The sequence below is a fragment of the Diceros bicornis genome, chromosome 11 (assembly GCF_020826845.1).
Source record: "Diceros bicornis minor isolate mBicDic1 chromosome 11, mDicBic1.mat.cur, whole genome shotgun sequence".
NCBI classification, from domain to species: Eukaryota; Metazoa; Chordata; class Mammalia; order Perissodactyla; family Rhinocerotidae; genus Diceros; species Diceros bicornis.
Window position 1 is genome coordinate 3,805,749 of NC_080750.1, and position 18,272 is coordinate 3,824,020.

Here is an 18,272-nt window from a genome sequence, read left to right on the forward strand (position 1 = left end):
CTGTAAAAGAACACATACCACATCCAGTATCTCTATCTTATGTCTGCTGTGATAATCACATTAACAAATAAAAAATAAAACTCTAAGATTACACGGAATGTATTGTGAGTATATAATAGTATATATTTTTATGTACCTCAAGATAGGCTTTCTTCATGCCACCTGACCTGACCATTGAGGCTTTAAAGCTTTGGAAAGTGGACTGAAACTATCCTCATAAACACTGAGACAAACAGCAGATATTTTGGCATATCAAAATTCATGGAGTCTGCAAATGATTCAAAGTCCTGTGGGAGGAGGGGAGCAAACAGGGAGAGATGCTCCTACAGGCATCCGCTCTCTTCCCTTCAGACTGAGTTACCATGGTTTTCATGCCTGGAGCCCCTTCCTCACTGTCTCCTCCTGGCTCCCATCTGCCCTTTAACACTCATCTCAAGGTCTCCTCTTCCAGGAAACTTCTGGGCCCCACACCGCCTCCCCCCCCCCCCCCCGCCCCGAGACAGAGCTCACCACTATGACCTAGTTCCTCACAGGTGCTGTAAGGGCTCTGTCCCTGGGTCCCTCACCACACAGCCATCGGCTCATAAGAGCACCCCCCAGGTCTCGCAGCATGTCTCTGCCACCCGGCATGTGCCCAGAACAGGCGACTGTGGCCCGAGGGGTTGGGTGGTCAATGACTTTGTGAAATAACCTGCACTATGTTCTAGGCATAAACCAGCGTTTCAAGAGAACCTACATTCATGGTTGACAAAAAGACCTAAGTAGTTTGGATGTATTAATGTCAGCTTACACAAAAAACAAATTCATGTGTGGTAAACATAAAAATATTTTTCATTAAAATTACATATAGCACAGTTATGTGCCACACGACGACGTTTCGGTCAGCAGACCGCATATATGATGGTGGTCCCATAAGACTAGTACCATAGAGCCTAGGTGTGTAGTAGGCTGTACCATCCAGGTCTGTGCGAGTACACTCTGATGTTCACACGACAACAGAATCACCTTTCTCAGAAAGTGTCCCCGTCGTTATGCGATGCATGACTGGACTGGGGTTATTAAGCACTAAATTTAAGAGCTCTAACAATACAAAAATATTTGACTGATCTCACCTAAGAAAATATGTGCATTGTTGATTTATAAGAACTTCAGTTATAAAAGTTATAAAAAATTTATAAAAACAAATGCAAGTTATAAAATCTATGATGCCATACCACAGGGAATTTTAATATTGAATCACTGAGATATATACTGAATATGATGTCAGAGAGGCTCCAGATAGCATTGCGACAGGACATGCTGAGATCAAGGCACGCGTCTTGCTCAGCTCTCCTCTTGCACTGTTATTGTAAGAACACTGTCAGCTAAAGTTCCATCACTTGATGGACTTCTGTTGGCCTTACTAATTAACAGGCTTATTTTGATTATTATAAAAATTGTATGTAACAAAGCAGGGTTTCCCTTTCATTCAAGGGCGAATCATAAAATCAAGTTATGCAAAACAATTTCCTTTAAAAACTATGGGGAAAAAATTGTGAGGAGGAAAATCTTTAAAGGCAAATTCACATTACACTGGCTTTCTTTAAAACTACTTTCTTCCCATCTCTCCAACATGGAGAAAAGAAGAGAGAGCGAGCGTGAGAGAAAATGTGTGTTTCTCTCTTTTTAAAAGTGAAAACTCACTCCTTTACTGAAGGATCAGAAATAGAAACTTCACTCAGTCATTCAACAAAGCAAAGCTAAATCTATACAAATTCACAGCACAGCCAGGCTCTTCGGTGGGTCAAAGAAGGAAGGGCACTCTCCCCTTTTAGGGAAACCACATCCAAAAGAGACGGGGGCCAGGGGGTGGAGCAGACACTTTTGAAACCCTTTAGGTGGGAGATTGATCTTCCCACTTAAAAGGCATTGCAAAGGCTCTATACAGAAAGATGCTAATTACTGCCCAGAGAACAGAAGCCTGTTCAGGGGAGAAAACTCTTTAACTACAGCAGTCCTCTTAAGCACTGGAAGACTGAGCTAGTCTGCCCCGATAGACTGTGAGGTCAGGGAGAGCTGGGCTGACCTGCACCTTAGCCACTACATGATCTGGGACAAATTACTTAACCTCCCGACCCCTCCATTTCCCTCATCTGTGAGACACAGTAATACTGTTTATGCCATGGGATTATCATGAGGTTTAGAAAATAACACAAAAAGCATTGAAGACCCTTCTTGACACGCGGCACATGGTAGTTATTAAACCACCTAAACAACGACTCAGGTGAGTCCACGAGCTGCTGCTCGGAAGTCGTCGACAGGACTCTGACTTCCACGCCACGGTCCCGTCCAGGGTTTAAGCTCCACGTCCGGAGCAGCAGTGACTTCTTCTCCAGAGCATGTTACAGGAGAGCAGTGTGCTCCACGAGTCTTGGTGTCTCATCATATGGGATGTATGACCTCACACATGACCCCACAGGACCGTCTGCAGCAACGGCCACACAGTAAATTAAATATTGAAACAGCTTCCACCTCGCCCTTTTTACAAGGGACAATTCCACTTAATACTAAGACTGTCCTAGCTGGCATTCCACATGCTAGTCTCACATGGAACATGAAAGTGATCTTCAAAATTATAAATTAAAATCTTAAATAATCAAAATTATTCTCCTCTATAAGGTATGATAAAACTAATATATCACTCCTAATATACTTTCTCAAAAATAGTCTTTGCTGTATTGACTACATTAGTAAGATGTTCAAACGCTAAATAAAATAATTGATAATATAAATGAAGTATATTTTGCCAAGAAAATTAGTGCAACTTAAAAAATATAATAATAGGCCGGCCCCGTGGCTTAGCGGGTAAGTGAGTGCGCTCCGCTGCTGACGGCCCAGGTTCGGATCCCGGTGCGCACCGATGCACCACTTCTGCGGCCATGCTGAGGCGGCATCCCACATACAGCAACTAGAAGGATGTGCAGCTATGACGTACAACTATCTACTGTGGCTTTGGGGGAAAAAAAATAAAATTATAAAAAAAAAGAAAAATATATATAATAATATCTACTCTATCTGAAAATACATAATAGACATCAGGGTACATTAATATGAAACATTTTAACTCAGTTCTGATCAGTCTGTGGCAAAACAGTCACTTGAATACATTGTTTATAAGAACTGTAAAATAATATAAGCCTTTTGGAAAGCAATTTGACAATATGTATCAAGAGCCTTTAAAATATTTATATCCTTTTACTCAATAATTCCACTGCTCTGACTCTCTCCTACAGAAATAACAGTCCTAAATACAGAAAAAACTGTTATGCACAGATATGTTCAATGCAGGATTATTTCCAACTGTAAAAAAAATACAAAGCAATTTAAATTTCTAAAAGCAGGAAAAAATGGTAAACTGTGACAGTCAGTCAGTGAAATATGGTATAGCCATTAAAACTGATATATAGAAACACTATGCCATAACAGAAAAATGCTTATTATATATGAGCAAGCAGCCTGACACAAAAGTGTATGTAAACACACACACACACACACTTATGTCCAAGTAAAAAGTAAAAACATGCACAGAAAAAATACTGGAAGGTAATGTAACTAGTTATTACTAATGTTGCCTTTACATGATGAGATTATGGGATTAAAAAAAAAATCCTTATCACCAACATTTTAATAAGATTTTTGTTAAAAGTTTTACTTTAGAAAATTCATTAGCATGTATAGCCAAAAAAAAAAAAAATTATGACAGCTCAAAGTTTGCAAAATGCAACATATCCATGAAATCTTTATTATAAAGTTCATTAACTTTAAAGGAAATAGTACCAGCATCAGATACACTCTAAAACACAGTTCCCTCACGGAGAGCCAGAGAGAGAGGAGGGGGGAGGGGGGAGCGCTGGAGGCAGAGGGGCTTACATAATTGTCTCTCGCAGACCAGCCCGGATAAAGCTGCATATGTAGCTGTCTCTCCTTCCGCGCTAATTCATAATATTTAGCCTGCTCTTCACGGGAGAGGGCGTGCCACTAAAACAAAGAGGGGAAGGAGTGAAAAAAATCAAATAAAAGTGAGCACAATAGCAACAGTATTATATATTTCATGTTTCAAACATTAAAGAATGAAAATATTAAGCATTTAAGCTTTGATTTATTTTTAAACAGCAAGAAGACCCAAGTGGCACAGAAATCCAGTTAGAGTCTGGTGGCTGGAGAGAAACTCAAACTTTGGTTTCTTGATCCTATTCTCCAATATCACATGAAACACATCAAAGTCGATCCCAGTGTCTAAAGTCAATGACCTGTCACCCCCCCTTCTCTTTTTCAGTATAAATTAAAGAGAACTTCCCCTGGTGGCCTCAACACTCAGCTCAGCCCTTCTTCAGTGCATAGCATATTCTGATATCTGAGCCCAAACACCATTTATTTATGCAAAATGTGATAATTTCCAGATGTCTTTTCCACACAGAGACCTCCTCCCTCATCTCTATGGACACTCTCCTACGGGGTCACAGGAAGAGTCTGAAACCTTCATCACATGATCCCGTCTCTACAGCAAGACGTCAAAAGTCAGGCTGTGTGTCTCAGCCTCTTCACCCTCCTCACACTTGTGAAAACACTAATCGTGCAGGGCGGACACCGAGAACACTGCACAATCACACAGGCACTTCATGGCTGGAAAGCAAGGAGCACTACCTGAGTTTATTTTGCCATGGAGAATTGGAGACTGTAGTATCGAATGTGGAGAATGTAGTGGCTGATACCCTGCAAATGTTCCACTTCCCTTGTATATCACTAATATATATCACATACAGCGAAAGAGCAGATGGAGGCAAGGCATCCGTTGGGGATTTTAAGCCGCTTATATCTGCACATTGCTTTGCATGTGTTTCACATGCAACTTGCCCCAGGTCCCAGAAGGCAGTTTTCAGGTATTGTCCCTACTTTCCAAATGCCAGGATGTGTCAGCAGAACCTCCCAGGAGAACTGGCTGGGCTTTGGGGGACCCACTGGCCAGAGGTGATGGCACAGAGGTAGCAGCTACAGGAAAAGTAGATCCGAGCCCACAACACACATGCGTACACACACACACGTGCAGACACTCGCACTCAGCCCGGGGCCTCCCAACTCTCCCTCTCCCAGCTCTGGGGTGTGGAGCCTCCCAGTTCACCTCCTTCCTCAAGGCTAGGTGACTTTTTCTCCTTCATGTCCATCCTGCATACTGACTTGAATTTTCCTCTTCTTGTATTTGAAAATGATAAGAAAAAGAAAAGAAAGGTGTGGCTGGACTGGGCAAGCGAAGGAGGAGCGAGGGACAGGTTAATGAGAGAGGAGTCCTTGTCCCCTGCACGAAGCCCATCAGGCAGGGCTGGGAAGCTTTCCTGAAGAAAACAGAAACCCCTGCTGCTCCTGTTCGTTCAAGGATGAGAACCTGATGTCAAGAAGAGCACTGAAGCCCCTCTGCCATCCCCGTCCCCCTCCAGCCTCCAGCACAGACGCAGCGGTGCCCGCCGGCAGGGCACCACTCCGTTTCCCTCGAGAGCCCGCTAGAAGCCGGGCCTCTGTGCTGAGCAGGGTGGATGCTTTGATTTTAATTGCTTTAGAAGTGCAGGCTGAACAGTTAAGAAGCACGACACAGCGGGACTTGGCCTGGGCCTAAAGGTAAATCAGGTAAAATGCTTTCTTAAAAAAAAACTGGGGGAGGAGGGTAAGGAGGTGGCAGAAAAGAAAATCCTGAAGAAAGTCACTGAGACAGAGCTCTCTGTAGGAGCAGAGTAAACAGTTGGTCCCCTCTCGCCCAGGAAGGCCCATCTGGGGCAGCGGCTGACATTCACACTGGGCGGGATAGGTCACTGCCTCCGCCAGCCGCTGGCCTTTCTAAATCGGAGATGCGGACCTCTCCTTGAGACCCTCACAGGGAGATACAGCCAACTGGACACAGTGGAAAAGATCAGCCTACGTTTTTTTTTTTTTTTTTGAGAAAAACCTGGTTATTACTATTGACACAGTTCTGGTGCTAATATGATTGACAAGAGGCAAAGTGTTACCAAAAAGGAACAAAAGTTAAGAAAGGATAGAAGTCTTACTTTGTAAATTTGTTTGTTTATTCATTTGACAAATAATCTCTCTTATACTCCTGCAATACATCAGCATAACTATATAATTTATGGCAGCTTTATAACTTGCTAAGAAAACCTGGAATTATAAATAACACTTATCTCCCAAAATACATATGGAGGTTGAGTCTTCTACCCAAATAACCCATTAAACAACCAGATATTTTTACAGCAGGAAACTCAGGTTGACAAAGGACCCCAGCTAACAAAACTGAGCAAAATGCAAGGAGACAGAGCAGGCCACAGACTAAACCTCTTACTTGCATTTTCAATTACTCTTAGTTCCCTGAAGTTTCTAAAGCACAAAATCTACTGACAAATAAAAGATCATTTACCAGAGAAAGACAGTAGGCAAACGATGGTATTAAAGTTTTGCATTGAAAACAAAAACAATGTCTAGTACAAACTAGAAAGATGGTCTTTCTTTACAGGAATTTCTGAAACACAATGGACTACAAGATGCTTTTCTGTCTCTGGCTTACTGAAAAATTAAGAGTTGATTTTTAAAAAAAATCTAATCTCCATGTCAAGGTTTCACCAAGTTGTTGGGAAAATACCCATTTAATTTGAAGAAACTTTTGCAGTTCTGCGATTAAAAAATTCTGACAATAAATGGACTTCCTTTAAGAGCCAGGAAGGTCTGAAAAGAAAAAACATTTTAAAGTAAGCCTTGTGTTATTATTACTTATAAAATGAAGAAGAAAACTTTAATTCATATGAATGAACAGTTCTATTTTAGAGATACAGTAAAGATGAATAAAAATCAAAAGATAAAATGTTCCAGGATGGATTTAAGTTCCACTTTTAAGAATTCTAATCATCCCAGTGTAAAACTTCATGATTTTAAAGCCAGGAACTTTAAAGAACCAGCAAGGACTACCCTGCCAGAGGGGAGTTATGAAAGGATAGAAAAGCTGATCTTAATCAAAGATCTCAGAGACCTATAAATAGAAACAGGTGTCCAAATCAAAGACAGAGGGAGACCCCAAATGAGAACCATCCTGTAGGACACATGCTCTGATCTGGGGATTGTTAAGGGAGCTGAGAAAGTAGCGACTGTTGGAAACATGCATTAAAAATAGGAAGCATGCCTCCACATCATAGCCTTACTTACTCTCTTGAGCAGGAAAATAATTCCCGCTAGAGGGCCAGGGGACCTTTAACTCGAAAAAGAAAAAAACGCTAAGAGTTTTACACAAGCTGAAATAAGAATGTCAACCCTTCTTTTCTTCTGATTTCTCCTTTTAAAGGGTCAGGGGAAATGGTCATCAGCTACTAAGCTTTCAAGGCGGGGTTCTTCAAAGATGATGGAAATCGCTCATCTGCCATGATCTGGCTTGGGAAATCATTGTAATTATTGTTATTAAGTGTTTAAGAATCCACAGGGAGAGAGACCATTGTACGCAGGGCACCAGAAGAGCTACAATCTAGCACCACACCCCACCCCCGGAACCTGGTGTCTGGCAGATTGGAAGGAGCTGTGTTTTCATGCTCTCCAACAGGAATGGTAGCGCAAGAGAGCCTGCTTTCCTCTATCTGCTCTCGTGGACTGGAAATCTCCTGAATGTTTTCTGTTATAAACGCTGAAATGTATTAGGTTTGTAACCAATATGGTAAAAATTATCAACAACAGTTAAAACATGATCCTCTAAGTCTCACGAAGGTTGTTAGACCCTCCTCCTCTGAATGTTCATTTGCAAATCATTAATTTCTTGAGAGGTTGCAAAAACAAATACACAAGGTCATAATTTAAAAAGCTACCACACATAGAGGAAGAGTATCAACAAATTAAGATGCAGCATTTCTAAAATTATAATGTAATTACAGTGAAAATGCAATTTGAATTAGAAAAATTCAAATTCTCTCCAGCTCTTCAGATACTAACTAAAACCATTTCCATCCTGAGAAAAGCACCTGGGACTGAAGAGCCTTTGAGCTGGCGGACGGATAAAGAAATCCTCGAGTGTCTGTCCTAGTAGCCTAGGGCTTGCTACATAATAGGTGCTCAGAGAAATACCTCAGCACAGTCAAAAGAAGGAATGACAAGAAAAGGGGCAATCCAGAAACCAGGCACAGGTACCCTTTAAGAATCAGAGCAATTTTTCTAGAATAAAGACTTCTCCGGCTTGTATAAATACTTCCATTTAAAGCTTCTGAGTAGAACAGATACGCTTCTGTCTTGGAAGGAGTGGCCACCTCTGTTTGCCAGGGTTCATCCAGAAGCGTGGCTGGTCCCACAAGGCCTTTCTGTGGCTCCCCATGTGGGACCAGTGCTTTCCTGCTTCAGTCTGCACATGGTCACTGCACCTGAGGACAGTCCCCCTCCCCACTCGTCCCTTGGTGAAGCCCTACCCCTCTCTCAGGTCTCAGCTTAAATACTATTGTCTCAGAGAGTCCCTTCCCTAGACCCCTGTGATTCTTTTTCACAGACTCTTGCTTTTCATATTCGCAGTATTTATCACAATTTTAATTATATATTTATTGGGTAATTATTTGTCTAATATCTGTATCCTGTCACAAAACTTTAAGCTCCATGAAGGCGAGGAAGGTATCTATTTTATTCAGCAATTCCTCTCTAATGCCTACCACTGTGGCTCGTACATAAGACACTCAATATGTATTTGTTTAAAGAATGATAACAGGGAAAACACCATTTACAGGAAGTCTTCAGTGCCCGGAACTAGCCTGTTGTTTACAATGCCTTCTGTCATTTAATCCTCTTAAAGGTTACTGTCATGTCGGGTTCTTTCTGTTACTCCCCAAAGTCGCTGGTGAGCATACACTTGACGACCACCCGACATGCACGCACACTCGGGGAGATTTTAATGGAGCAGTTCCGTGGTTCCATAAACATTTTATATCCCATCCCATGACTTACCCTTCTGCCTAGAATCTGGTTGATAGCTGCACTTTCTTTTAGAGTACACTCTGCGACGACATTGGCTCTCATTTCTTTCATGTATAACATAAAAGCATTCAGAGGCTTCTTAATGTGAGGTCTTTTTGGCTCCTGCTCCTTTCTCTGTTCATGCTGAGGCTTCCTAAAGGCCGTTGTGGTGGTGTTGGGGGAGGGGGTAGACGGGATAAGGAAGAGAGAGGAGGAGAGAAGCAGAGCATCTGTTTACATCATCAGTCAGACTTGGGCTGGGACATCCCTCTGGGCTCTCTAGAGGCCCAAGAACACTATCGACTTAGAAGAGCCACTCAGGACTCTGTGAATAAGGATCCTTTGGTTTGGGAAAGTTTACCTATAGCTAAAGAAGTGTTCATAACACAAAATGGAAATGGGTTTGTGAAGATGCTCCATCTAGTGCCCTGAGGCTAAGCTGCTCTGTCACCTCAGGAAAAGCAGAGCGTATAGTACGGGTGGTCACTCCCCTTTCAGAACTGAGGTTCTTAACCGTGGGGGTTGAGGGTCCTTTGTTCTCTCCTCAAACACATGCACGTTGGCTTTGCCTCTATTTACAGGGTTTTATGGACGATCACGTGCTCCCCGCTGCCCATCTCTCATCCCAGTCTACAAACCCTAGATTAAGAAACCTGGTTACCCATCTCTTCAGAAACTCAGCCCTGTTGTAACAGCCTGAGACAACCCTGGCCCCACAGGGAGCCCTGGGCTTGGTTTGCCCCTTTCCATTGAATTCTGAGCTTTTGAAGCCTCAAAGCAGGGTGATTGTATTTACACAGGAAATGCACCGAACCCTCCCAATCTACTGCCCTCAGGTCTAGCAGGTGCTCCCCAACGAGAGCCCAATTAAACCTGGCAGGAGGCGCCTAGATGGCTCCAGACTGTTCAGTGCCTACGCTCTGAGGATGACTCCTTTTTGCTGAGGTTCACCTGTTGAGGTCTGCGCTCCTTTCCAATCTCAGAGTCAACTTCAGCGCAGTGAGAACTCAGCTGCTTAATGCCCTCAAGGGCAGAGCTTCCAAGGCAGAGCCATGCTGATGTTCATAATAAAGAGAGAGGGAAGGCTCCACAATGGCATAGAAGAAGCTGTGTTTAAGCTCTCAGTATCGCAAGGCGTTCACAGGAGAAACCAGCCGTGGTACTCACACGTGCATTAGGTCACTGTCAGTGTGGGGATGCTCCTGTTTGACCTGAGGCGTTACAATGGCTGGATGAGGGATGCCAGTTGTGTGGGGACCAGGAGGACCAGGAATCATATGATGGGAAAACCTAAAGGAAGGAAAGAGAAGAAAGCAGTGTGTATTCGTGGCTGTTGTAGCAAAAGCTAGACAGAATTTTGACACCATCCACTAACTGCTACTGGCTGAGGGTGAAAACACCTTGCTACACACAGGAGTATTAACTATGAACTAGAGCAGCTGACAGTCAGTTTCCTTCCCTTCTGTATTCAGGCGGAAAATATTTCTAATTATTCCCTGTGTAACAGAATTTTTTTTCAAACTATCAGTAGAATCTGGCATTTTCCTGGGAGGGCTCTAGGCCATAGGATAAAAAAAAAAAAGTGAGTCACTTTTCTTGCAAAGCAGTTTTCAAAGAAGAGTTTCAGTAAGAACAATTTTTAGAACTATAACCCTTTATTAACATTTAGCTTTCTAAATGAATTTTAAATAAAAGCTAAAGACATCACATTTAAAAATCCCTGCCTACATCCCGGAGCAAGCCATCCCATTACGAGTCTCTTCATATTGCCGGCTTCTCTACTAATGTCAGGAGAGAACAATGGAGAATCCACTGGACAGGAAAATTTCTTCAGCCCCTGATTCAATAAGGTGGCATCACTATCATCCAAAATAATTTTCTACACAGAAAGAAACGTTTGGGAGATCTAGTCTTACCGAAAACTGTCCCAAAATTAAGGGGAAGGATTTAGTTAAAGGAAAGCATGGAGTCCTGCATCGAGGTAAAACTACAGACGCTCAAGCCTTTGCCAAGAACGTCTGTGGGGCATAAAAAAAAATCTTAAAATATCCACCACCACCCAACACAAAGGAGAAAACTGCCATGCAAGAAATAAAATAAATAAAGACGGTACTTTCAACAGCGCTTTGGATAAATTCAGATACGTTTTAGAAATTTTTGCTTTGCAAACTTTTAAAGCAAACATTTAATTCAATAAGAACAACATCGTTAGGTCTTTCATCACAGTCTGTACAATTAATTCCTTCATCTGGGAAGGAAAGAAGGAACTCTCCTTGGATATACAATACTTCAGAAAGAAATTTAAAAAAACTAAGGAGGCATGGTAAAAATACAAATATTTGATGAAATAATGATGCTTTGCTAACGGTACCATTTATAAAAATACATGACGCCAGTTATCGGCCTGTGAGAAAATGCTGCCATAAGACAGTTCTTAGAACCTTAAAAAGTGTAAAGATACATCTGGGGGGAGGATATTAATCCCATCCCCTCCCAACAAGCTAGATTTACAATTTGCTTAACAAATAATTGTTTTTAAAAAGCTGAAATTCACCACAGAAACTGTGCATTTCATCGTACCTATGTAAAAAAAGTAAAGATTCACAACTGCTTCCTAACCCAACAGGTTGACTTCCAGCACAGTAAGGCCAGCTCCCCTGAAAAAGCCACAGGGAACACACAGACGACACACCACAAACGTGTGTGCACGCCGAGCACGGGCACAGAGCAGAAGCGTTACACAGCGCAGAGTGCACAGCAGAGCTCACCGAGCTTTGCCCGCACTAACGTGTCCACACAGGGCCTGATTCACACACCAGGACACACCCGTAGGGCTGGACAGCCTGTGAGTGCCTTCCTTCTCCTCTGACAGCTGTGGTCCAGGAAGGCTCTAGACCATCTGGGCACTTGCAAACACTGTCTCATTAAACGGACACCACTTTCCTCAAAGAAAGCAAATGATGGAACTCAGACCACACCAGTCTTTATCCTCCCCCTTACCCCACCCCGGCACATTTTGAATCAAACAAGCTCTCCTAATGTCCACATGGGGACATTTCACGTCCCACAGTCGGGGAGCAGTGAATTCTGTCAGAGGCACGGGTTCCTGGTGTGCCGAGTCCGTCTCCCAACGGGCTTGGCTGTGCTTGCTGGGGGGCACAGCACACGGCTCCTACCCGGGCATCGCTAGGACACCTAGTGTGGGAGCCAGGCACACTGCAAAGACAGACACGTGGCTGAGTCATGCCCCTCCACGCCGAGCGAGAGGCAAGCAGAGGCGCACGAGATGCAAGCGCAAGAAGCGCAGCTTGTCCTGGCGCCCGTTTCCACCTCCACCTACCTGGACATGGAAGTGTCGACTGACAGTGAGGATGGGTAGGGCTGCCTGAATCCTCCCGTGATGGGATAGACAGGCTGACCTTGCCTGAGGTCACAGAAGAAAGGAACCCATCAATGACAAAACACGGGTGACCAACCAGCAGTAGGGGTTCGATGGGGGAGAAGAGGGAGGTACGCCACTAGCAGGCTGGGGCGGGGGGTGCGTCGGGACCCAGCGCTTCCTCAGTTATCCACTGTTTCCCTTCTTTGCCCTCCTCCCAAGGAAAGCATCCTTTGCCTTAAAGGAAATCTCCCCCTTTAACTTTAAAAGCCAACCAGCCCCAGGTAACCAACCAGCCCCGGAATTACCTATCATTTATCCTTCCCCCTCTTAACCCCATGAACGCTCTGAACAAAGCAGGCAGTAACAAATGTTTACTAAACTTAACGGAACCCTGAGAATGGTGAGATATTCCCTTCAGAGAAGGAGGTGAGTGGATTCTTTACCACAATCTTTGAGCATTTAGGGAAGGGAAGAAAGATGGAAATAAAAAATGCATATTTATATAAAAATGAACAAATATTTAAAAAACACTGCACTTTCCCCTCCTCCAATACCCATGCTATAGTCAAGAAATCAAAGATCCATTCATTGGAATTATCTTCTCTCCACTCTGAGAATTCTGTCTCTCCCTCTGTTTCTCCCACATGTTACATTTTTCATTTATAGTCTTTATATCCAGCTGCCATTGATGCAACTCGGCACAGGATTACTGCCCCTAAGCAGCCAAGTTCAGACAGAGTAACTGATGTAGCTTTGAAAGTGTACGCATAACCAATTAAATTCAAACCAAGTTATTGACTAAGAGATTTAATGCCAAAGAGAGAGAGAGCTGGAATTGCCACAGCAGGACAACCCCTCCTTGCTGGAAAGAGAGAATGTAAGGATGTCAAGGTGGGGAGACGGGGCAAGGACATGGGGGCTGACGGGACAGAGAGCCAGATAAAGAGAGGGGAGAGAACATTCGAGAAAGCTGAAGCTCTGTTCCCCTGGAGGGAGCGGTGGGGAGGACAGGGGCAGAGGGACAGAGTGGGAGCAGGGAAAGTTGTGTGCTAACAATAAAATGATAAAATTAGCTACACCCTATAAAAAGTATTCTCTTTCTTCCTAAAATTTATTTCCTTTACGATTATAATTTAAAAAATTTTGAAGGTAGCAATAAGAATTTTTTAGAAATACAACAAAATAGAGAACATTCGGACTCTGAAAAAACAAAGTCCAAACGTCAGTTTTTCACTCCTCTGAATTCACACTGGTGCTGACTTCATTAAAATTCAAAAGATGCTTTTGTATTTTTGAATCTGTCTCTGGTTGTCATTTACCTCACTTGTCCATTGATAAGCAAAGACCAATATTCAACGTGTCTAAGTTTATGTTTCAAAAACATAAGTTGTTCATAAAAAACCAGAAAGAAGCACCTCCCCGAGCCCTCTGTACAGGCAATGGAAATGCCCAGAGCCACACACTGAATCCACAGAACTATCAGCTTCAAAGCCAACGCTGTATACGCATTGTCTACACACGTTCAATCCACTGTAAAACGAATTCAATCCATTTCAAAGTCTGTATGTTTTTAATCTTTTAAATTGAAATGAAATTAAGTTAGCACCTCACTTGTTGATGTGAAATTTCTTCAACTCCACAAGTGTTATCACTCCTAAAGCTAATTTCCATGAAGGAAAGTAGGAGAACATGTGTTCAAAGGCCTGGCTGAAGGCTGCAGGAAGGATCTTACCAGCCAAGAGGTGGGGTAATCTGCCCGACACCCCCCGGAGACAGGGGATAGAAGGTGGGGATCTCAGGAGCCGGAGGATGTCTGGACATGCCTATGAGACAGAACGAGGAGAGGCAGAGGGTCAGATTCACAGGACATTTGACTATGAGAGCAACAGAAATGCAAGAAAACGGTGTATGCCATTATACTTCAGGTCTGGAATGAGGCAATATTTATTTGTTGGATCCATTTAACAGTTTGTTAGCTTTTCTCAAGATTTCAACATCTGAGAAGACAGGTCTGAAGATAGTACATCTTGAGGATCTCCTGAAAGAGTAAATATGCTGCCAGTAAAACAGTCATCAAAGTAAGACTTTTAAACGATTTAGTCTGCCCTCATTATTTCACTTTGGTTAAGAAAATGGTAGACAATTGTTTTTGTGTCAAATGGAAAATGACAGCCCTTCATAAGTAGATGGCCTGCCATGACGCTCAAGGATTAGGTAAATTGCCACTTGCATATTTTCATTGGCTCCCTTATGGACATACAGATTTGGGAAATGTGATACCTCTGAGGATCAGAGATTAATTAGGAATCCTCTTCAGCCCCATAATGGTCACACTTGATATGATTCATTTGGTCTCTGCCTCTTCAGCTCCACTAAGCTCTTCATCACGTTGAGTCCTCTGGGCTCCAGGTCAAGCTGTTCTGGATTAGTTGTATTCCACAGAAAATGAGTGCCACCAAATTGTTTCTTGAGCTCATGCTCCCTAGAGTACGCTGCCCTATAACTGTGAAAACCACCTAAGGATTAGACCTAATCCTAGTCCCAAATGGCATCTCTGTGTTTATATCTTACCTTGGGTACAGAAAAGAAGGGGTAAGACACATACATAAAAAATGCAAAACAGGAAAACTTAGATTCAATGAATTTGGGGGAAAATGATTCTGAATAGGAAAAAGCCACACAAGTTTCTTTACACAGCTCATCTGACTTTAAAAGACCATTCCCTTATAAACACACGTTCCCAGGTTTATGCATTCAGTGGTTCTAACTACAGTGTCCTGTACGTGGAGTTAGGTGAGCACATGGACAATGCTCTTGAAGTGTCCTGCTTGTTTACTGTTTAAAATGCCTAGGAGTTTCATTTGGACCTTGAAAGACATTGAAGGCCTTGGACGCAGGGGAATGACTTAAGACAGTTTGCCTTCAAAGTTGATGTTAATTTGACTTTGAAGTGACGACGAACTATTTCTCAACTCTTATAGGAAGCAGGTAGGAAGGAGAAAGGTCTTGACTCTCTCTCAACACAGAGCTTCCATGGGATCATCTCATGTTTTGCTGTTTTTAAAAGAATAGAGTCAAATCTCCTTTTCTTTTTGGTTAGAAATACTGCTTCTTTGGGACCCCAGATTTCATACTCGGGGATCTTCGTCTTGGGCCTGGGAGGCTCGGGCAGCAGGGGTGATCCCGAGGGAGTCTGCGGTGCTGATTCTCGACGTATCAGAATCACCAGCCACTTGTCCAAGGACACAGTTCCTTGAGGACAAAGTGAGGCCCTGCTGCTGCCCTTGTCGGAGATTCAGACGCCTCCCTGAGCCACAGGGTCTGCAGTTTTGAAAAGAAAAACCAGACTACCAATGCGGAAGAACTTTGGAAACTTCGTGGAAATCAGAACTTGACAGTCATGACTGGAGGCCAGAGACTACCTGAACTGTCTACTTTAGCCCTTTGTTTTGCAGAAGTGCAAATGGAGGTCGAGAGAGGTAAAGTGACCGTTCGGGTACATACAAAACATGTTCTGTCTGGGGCGCTTATCACTGGGACACAGAAAGTGACTTGCTTGCAATCACACATCTCTAAGCAGACAAGCTTAACCCCTTGTTCCCCACCTCAGTCCACTGCTAAGTCCGTGCAGAACGCCAGCCAGCGACTCTGGAGGAGTGATTCCATACACGCCAGCTGGATTGGGCTCTACTGCTCGGAGGAGGGCGGAGGGAACTAACACTTCCTTAGCACCTGCTACATGCCAGTTCCTATGCTGGGTATTCGATTTGACTCTTTCTACTAAAATTCTACTCATATTTCAAACACTCATCTCCCATGGAATATTCTCTAATTTTTATAGCTGAGAAATCTCTTTCTTCTTTGAATCTACAACATTTTATTTGTACTTTTAATGTGGTACTTAAGATGTTCTTCATTTTGTTTTATAGTCTGTTTCGTGCAAATGATTTCCTGCATGAGCTCATATACTGCTGGGAAAAAAGACACTACGTTTTACCAATCTACGTATCCACCATGGCTGTCTCCAGAGGAGGCTCTCCAATAGTTCTGAATGACTGAACAAATGAACAAGTGGAATAAAAAGGGTTCAAACAGACCCATTCCCCATGCTGGGTCAATATTATCTGCCATTTTGCACATACACACAAGTACGTGACGTGGCTTAGGTCGCCACATGAGCAGAAAATGGATTTTTTTTCTAAATAACTTATGGTCATTTTAAGATCCTGTTTCCAAAGATTCCCAGAAGTGTGTGCCTCTCCACCAACTGCTGAGCCACTGAAGACACAGTTCACATCACTCATTTAACCAGTATTTATCCAATACACACTGCATGTTGAGGGCTGTGTGCAGCACAGCCTTAGAGATGTTTAAACTTTCATAAGTAACTTTTATAAATATAGATGAAATGCTTCTGGAGTCAGACTTGTATGGATATATCAATTTCGCCACTTGCTAGCTATGTATCTTTGAGAAAGTTATTTGTTATTGTTCTGTGAAATGAGAATAAAAATGGAATGGGGTTGTTGTGAGGAATAAATGCATTACTATATGTACACAGAAAAATGCTTGGTACATAGTATAAGTGCTATGTGAGTGTGGGCGGCTATCTACAAGGATACAATGAGTAACACAAAGATATAAACAGGCACATAACCCCACTATTTTCTAAAAGCTCTTGAACATTTTTCCCAGACATCATGAGTAGAACAAAATGATTGGTATTAGCTGGCTTTCTTTTCCTATACATACACACACACCAACACACTAAGAGGTAAAAACTAATGTGCTTCCTAATGGGAAATTAACCTAAAGTTATTTTCCTCCAAATGAGAATGGGTTCTGCTGACAGTTGGTATTTATTGGATAGTTCTATCCAGGCTTAGAGTATGGACATGATGCTCTTTTTCGCGTTTTGGTTTTTTTTTTTTTAATAGAGTAACCAGCCTCCCAGGAACTCTGAAATCAGCAACCCTGTCTCAGTGCCACCACGTACTAACTCACTGAGCTCACAATAGAAGCCACAGGCAGGTGGCAGGAGAGAAAAGAGTGAAAAAGCAAGAGACCTAGGGAGCTTTTTACCTATTCTGTGGCGACGAATGTACTGAAGCGGAATGATATAAGCTCAGAATCATGCAAATTAATTCTTTGCAAACCAATGTTTACATATTCCCAGAGATAGAGGGTGATGAGATATATGAAGTTTTTTTTTTACAAAAAAGTAATTAAAAACAGAATGTTCATATTAAAACAAACAAATAGTATATGGAGTAGAATGCAAAAATCACAGAAATTATTAGGGCAAGATAAAGACTTCAAGGAAACTGCAAGCAGACCTCTGGACATGCCCGCCAGGCCCCTCTCTAGTTCTAGGGGTTTGCTAAAAAACAAGTTTGAGGAGCAACGACACAGAAATACAGTGAGTAAGGCAAAACAAGGTGGGGAAGCAGCGAGAGGTGGAAACAGAAGGCAAATGCAAATGCAACTGCGAGCCAGTCATAAACTTGTCTTTCTAAAAACGGAACTGTACCCGAATTTCTGAGAGAAAACTACTGGACCATTATGTGTTAGTCTTTTAAATACGCTCATTTCAAAGTGCTTAGAAGGGGCCCAGGGCAGAGCAAGTAGTATGTAATTGTTAAATAAATGGTTAAAAACTAAATAAAACACACCGCTGGATTCTTTTTGCTAAACGCTCGCTTGAGGCTCTTACATCTGCCTTTCCCTGTTAGCCACATCTTCACGGTCCCCAGACGTGTAATGTCTAGCTCAGACCCTGCTCTGAGGTGGCAACCTCCACGTTCACACCGCCTACTGCATGTCCCCCTTTGGATGTCTCAAAGGCACCTCGAATTCGCTACGACCGAGGTAGTATTCTCGGTCTTGCCTCCCAACTCAG

General features: G+C 42.8%; 1 protein-coding gene across 5 annotated transcripts in view; it reads right to left on the minus strand.

The window, feature by feature from the left end:
• The window catches only part of LEF1 (lymphoid enhancer binding factor 1), a 115,648-nt gene that overhangs the window by 17,431 nt on the left and 79,945 nt on the right, over positions 1-18,272 (minus strand). For 3 of the 5 annotated variants that reach the window (XM_058549881.1, XM_058549882.1, XM_058549883.1), the window contains exons 5-9: positions 14,106-14,196; positions 12,332-12,415; positions 10,159-10,281; positions 8,983-9,145; positions 3,910-4,017 (exon numbers count right to left, since the gene is read on the minus strand). In XM_058549881.1, the coding sequence (XP_058405864.1) occupies positions 3,910-4,017; positions 8,983-9,145; positions 10,159-10,281; positions 12,332-12,415; positions 14,106-14,196 (569 nt within the window). The remainder of the gene's footprint in view (positions 1-3,909; positions 4,018-8,982; positions 9,146-10,158; positions 10,282-12,331; positions 12,416-14,105; positions 14,197-18,272) is intronic. The other 2 variants (XM_058549884.1, XM_058549885.1) reach the window with 1 other exon arrangement.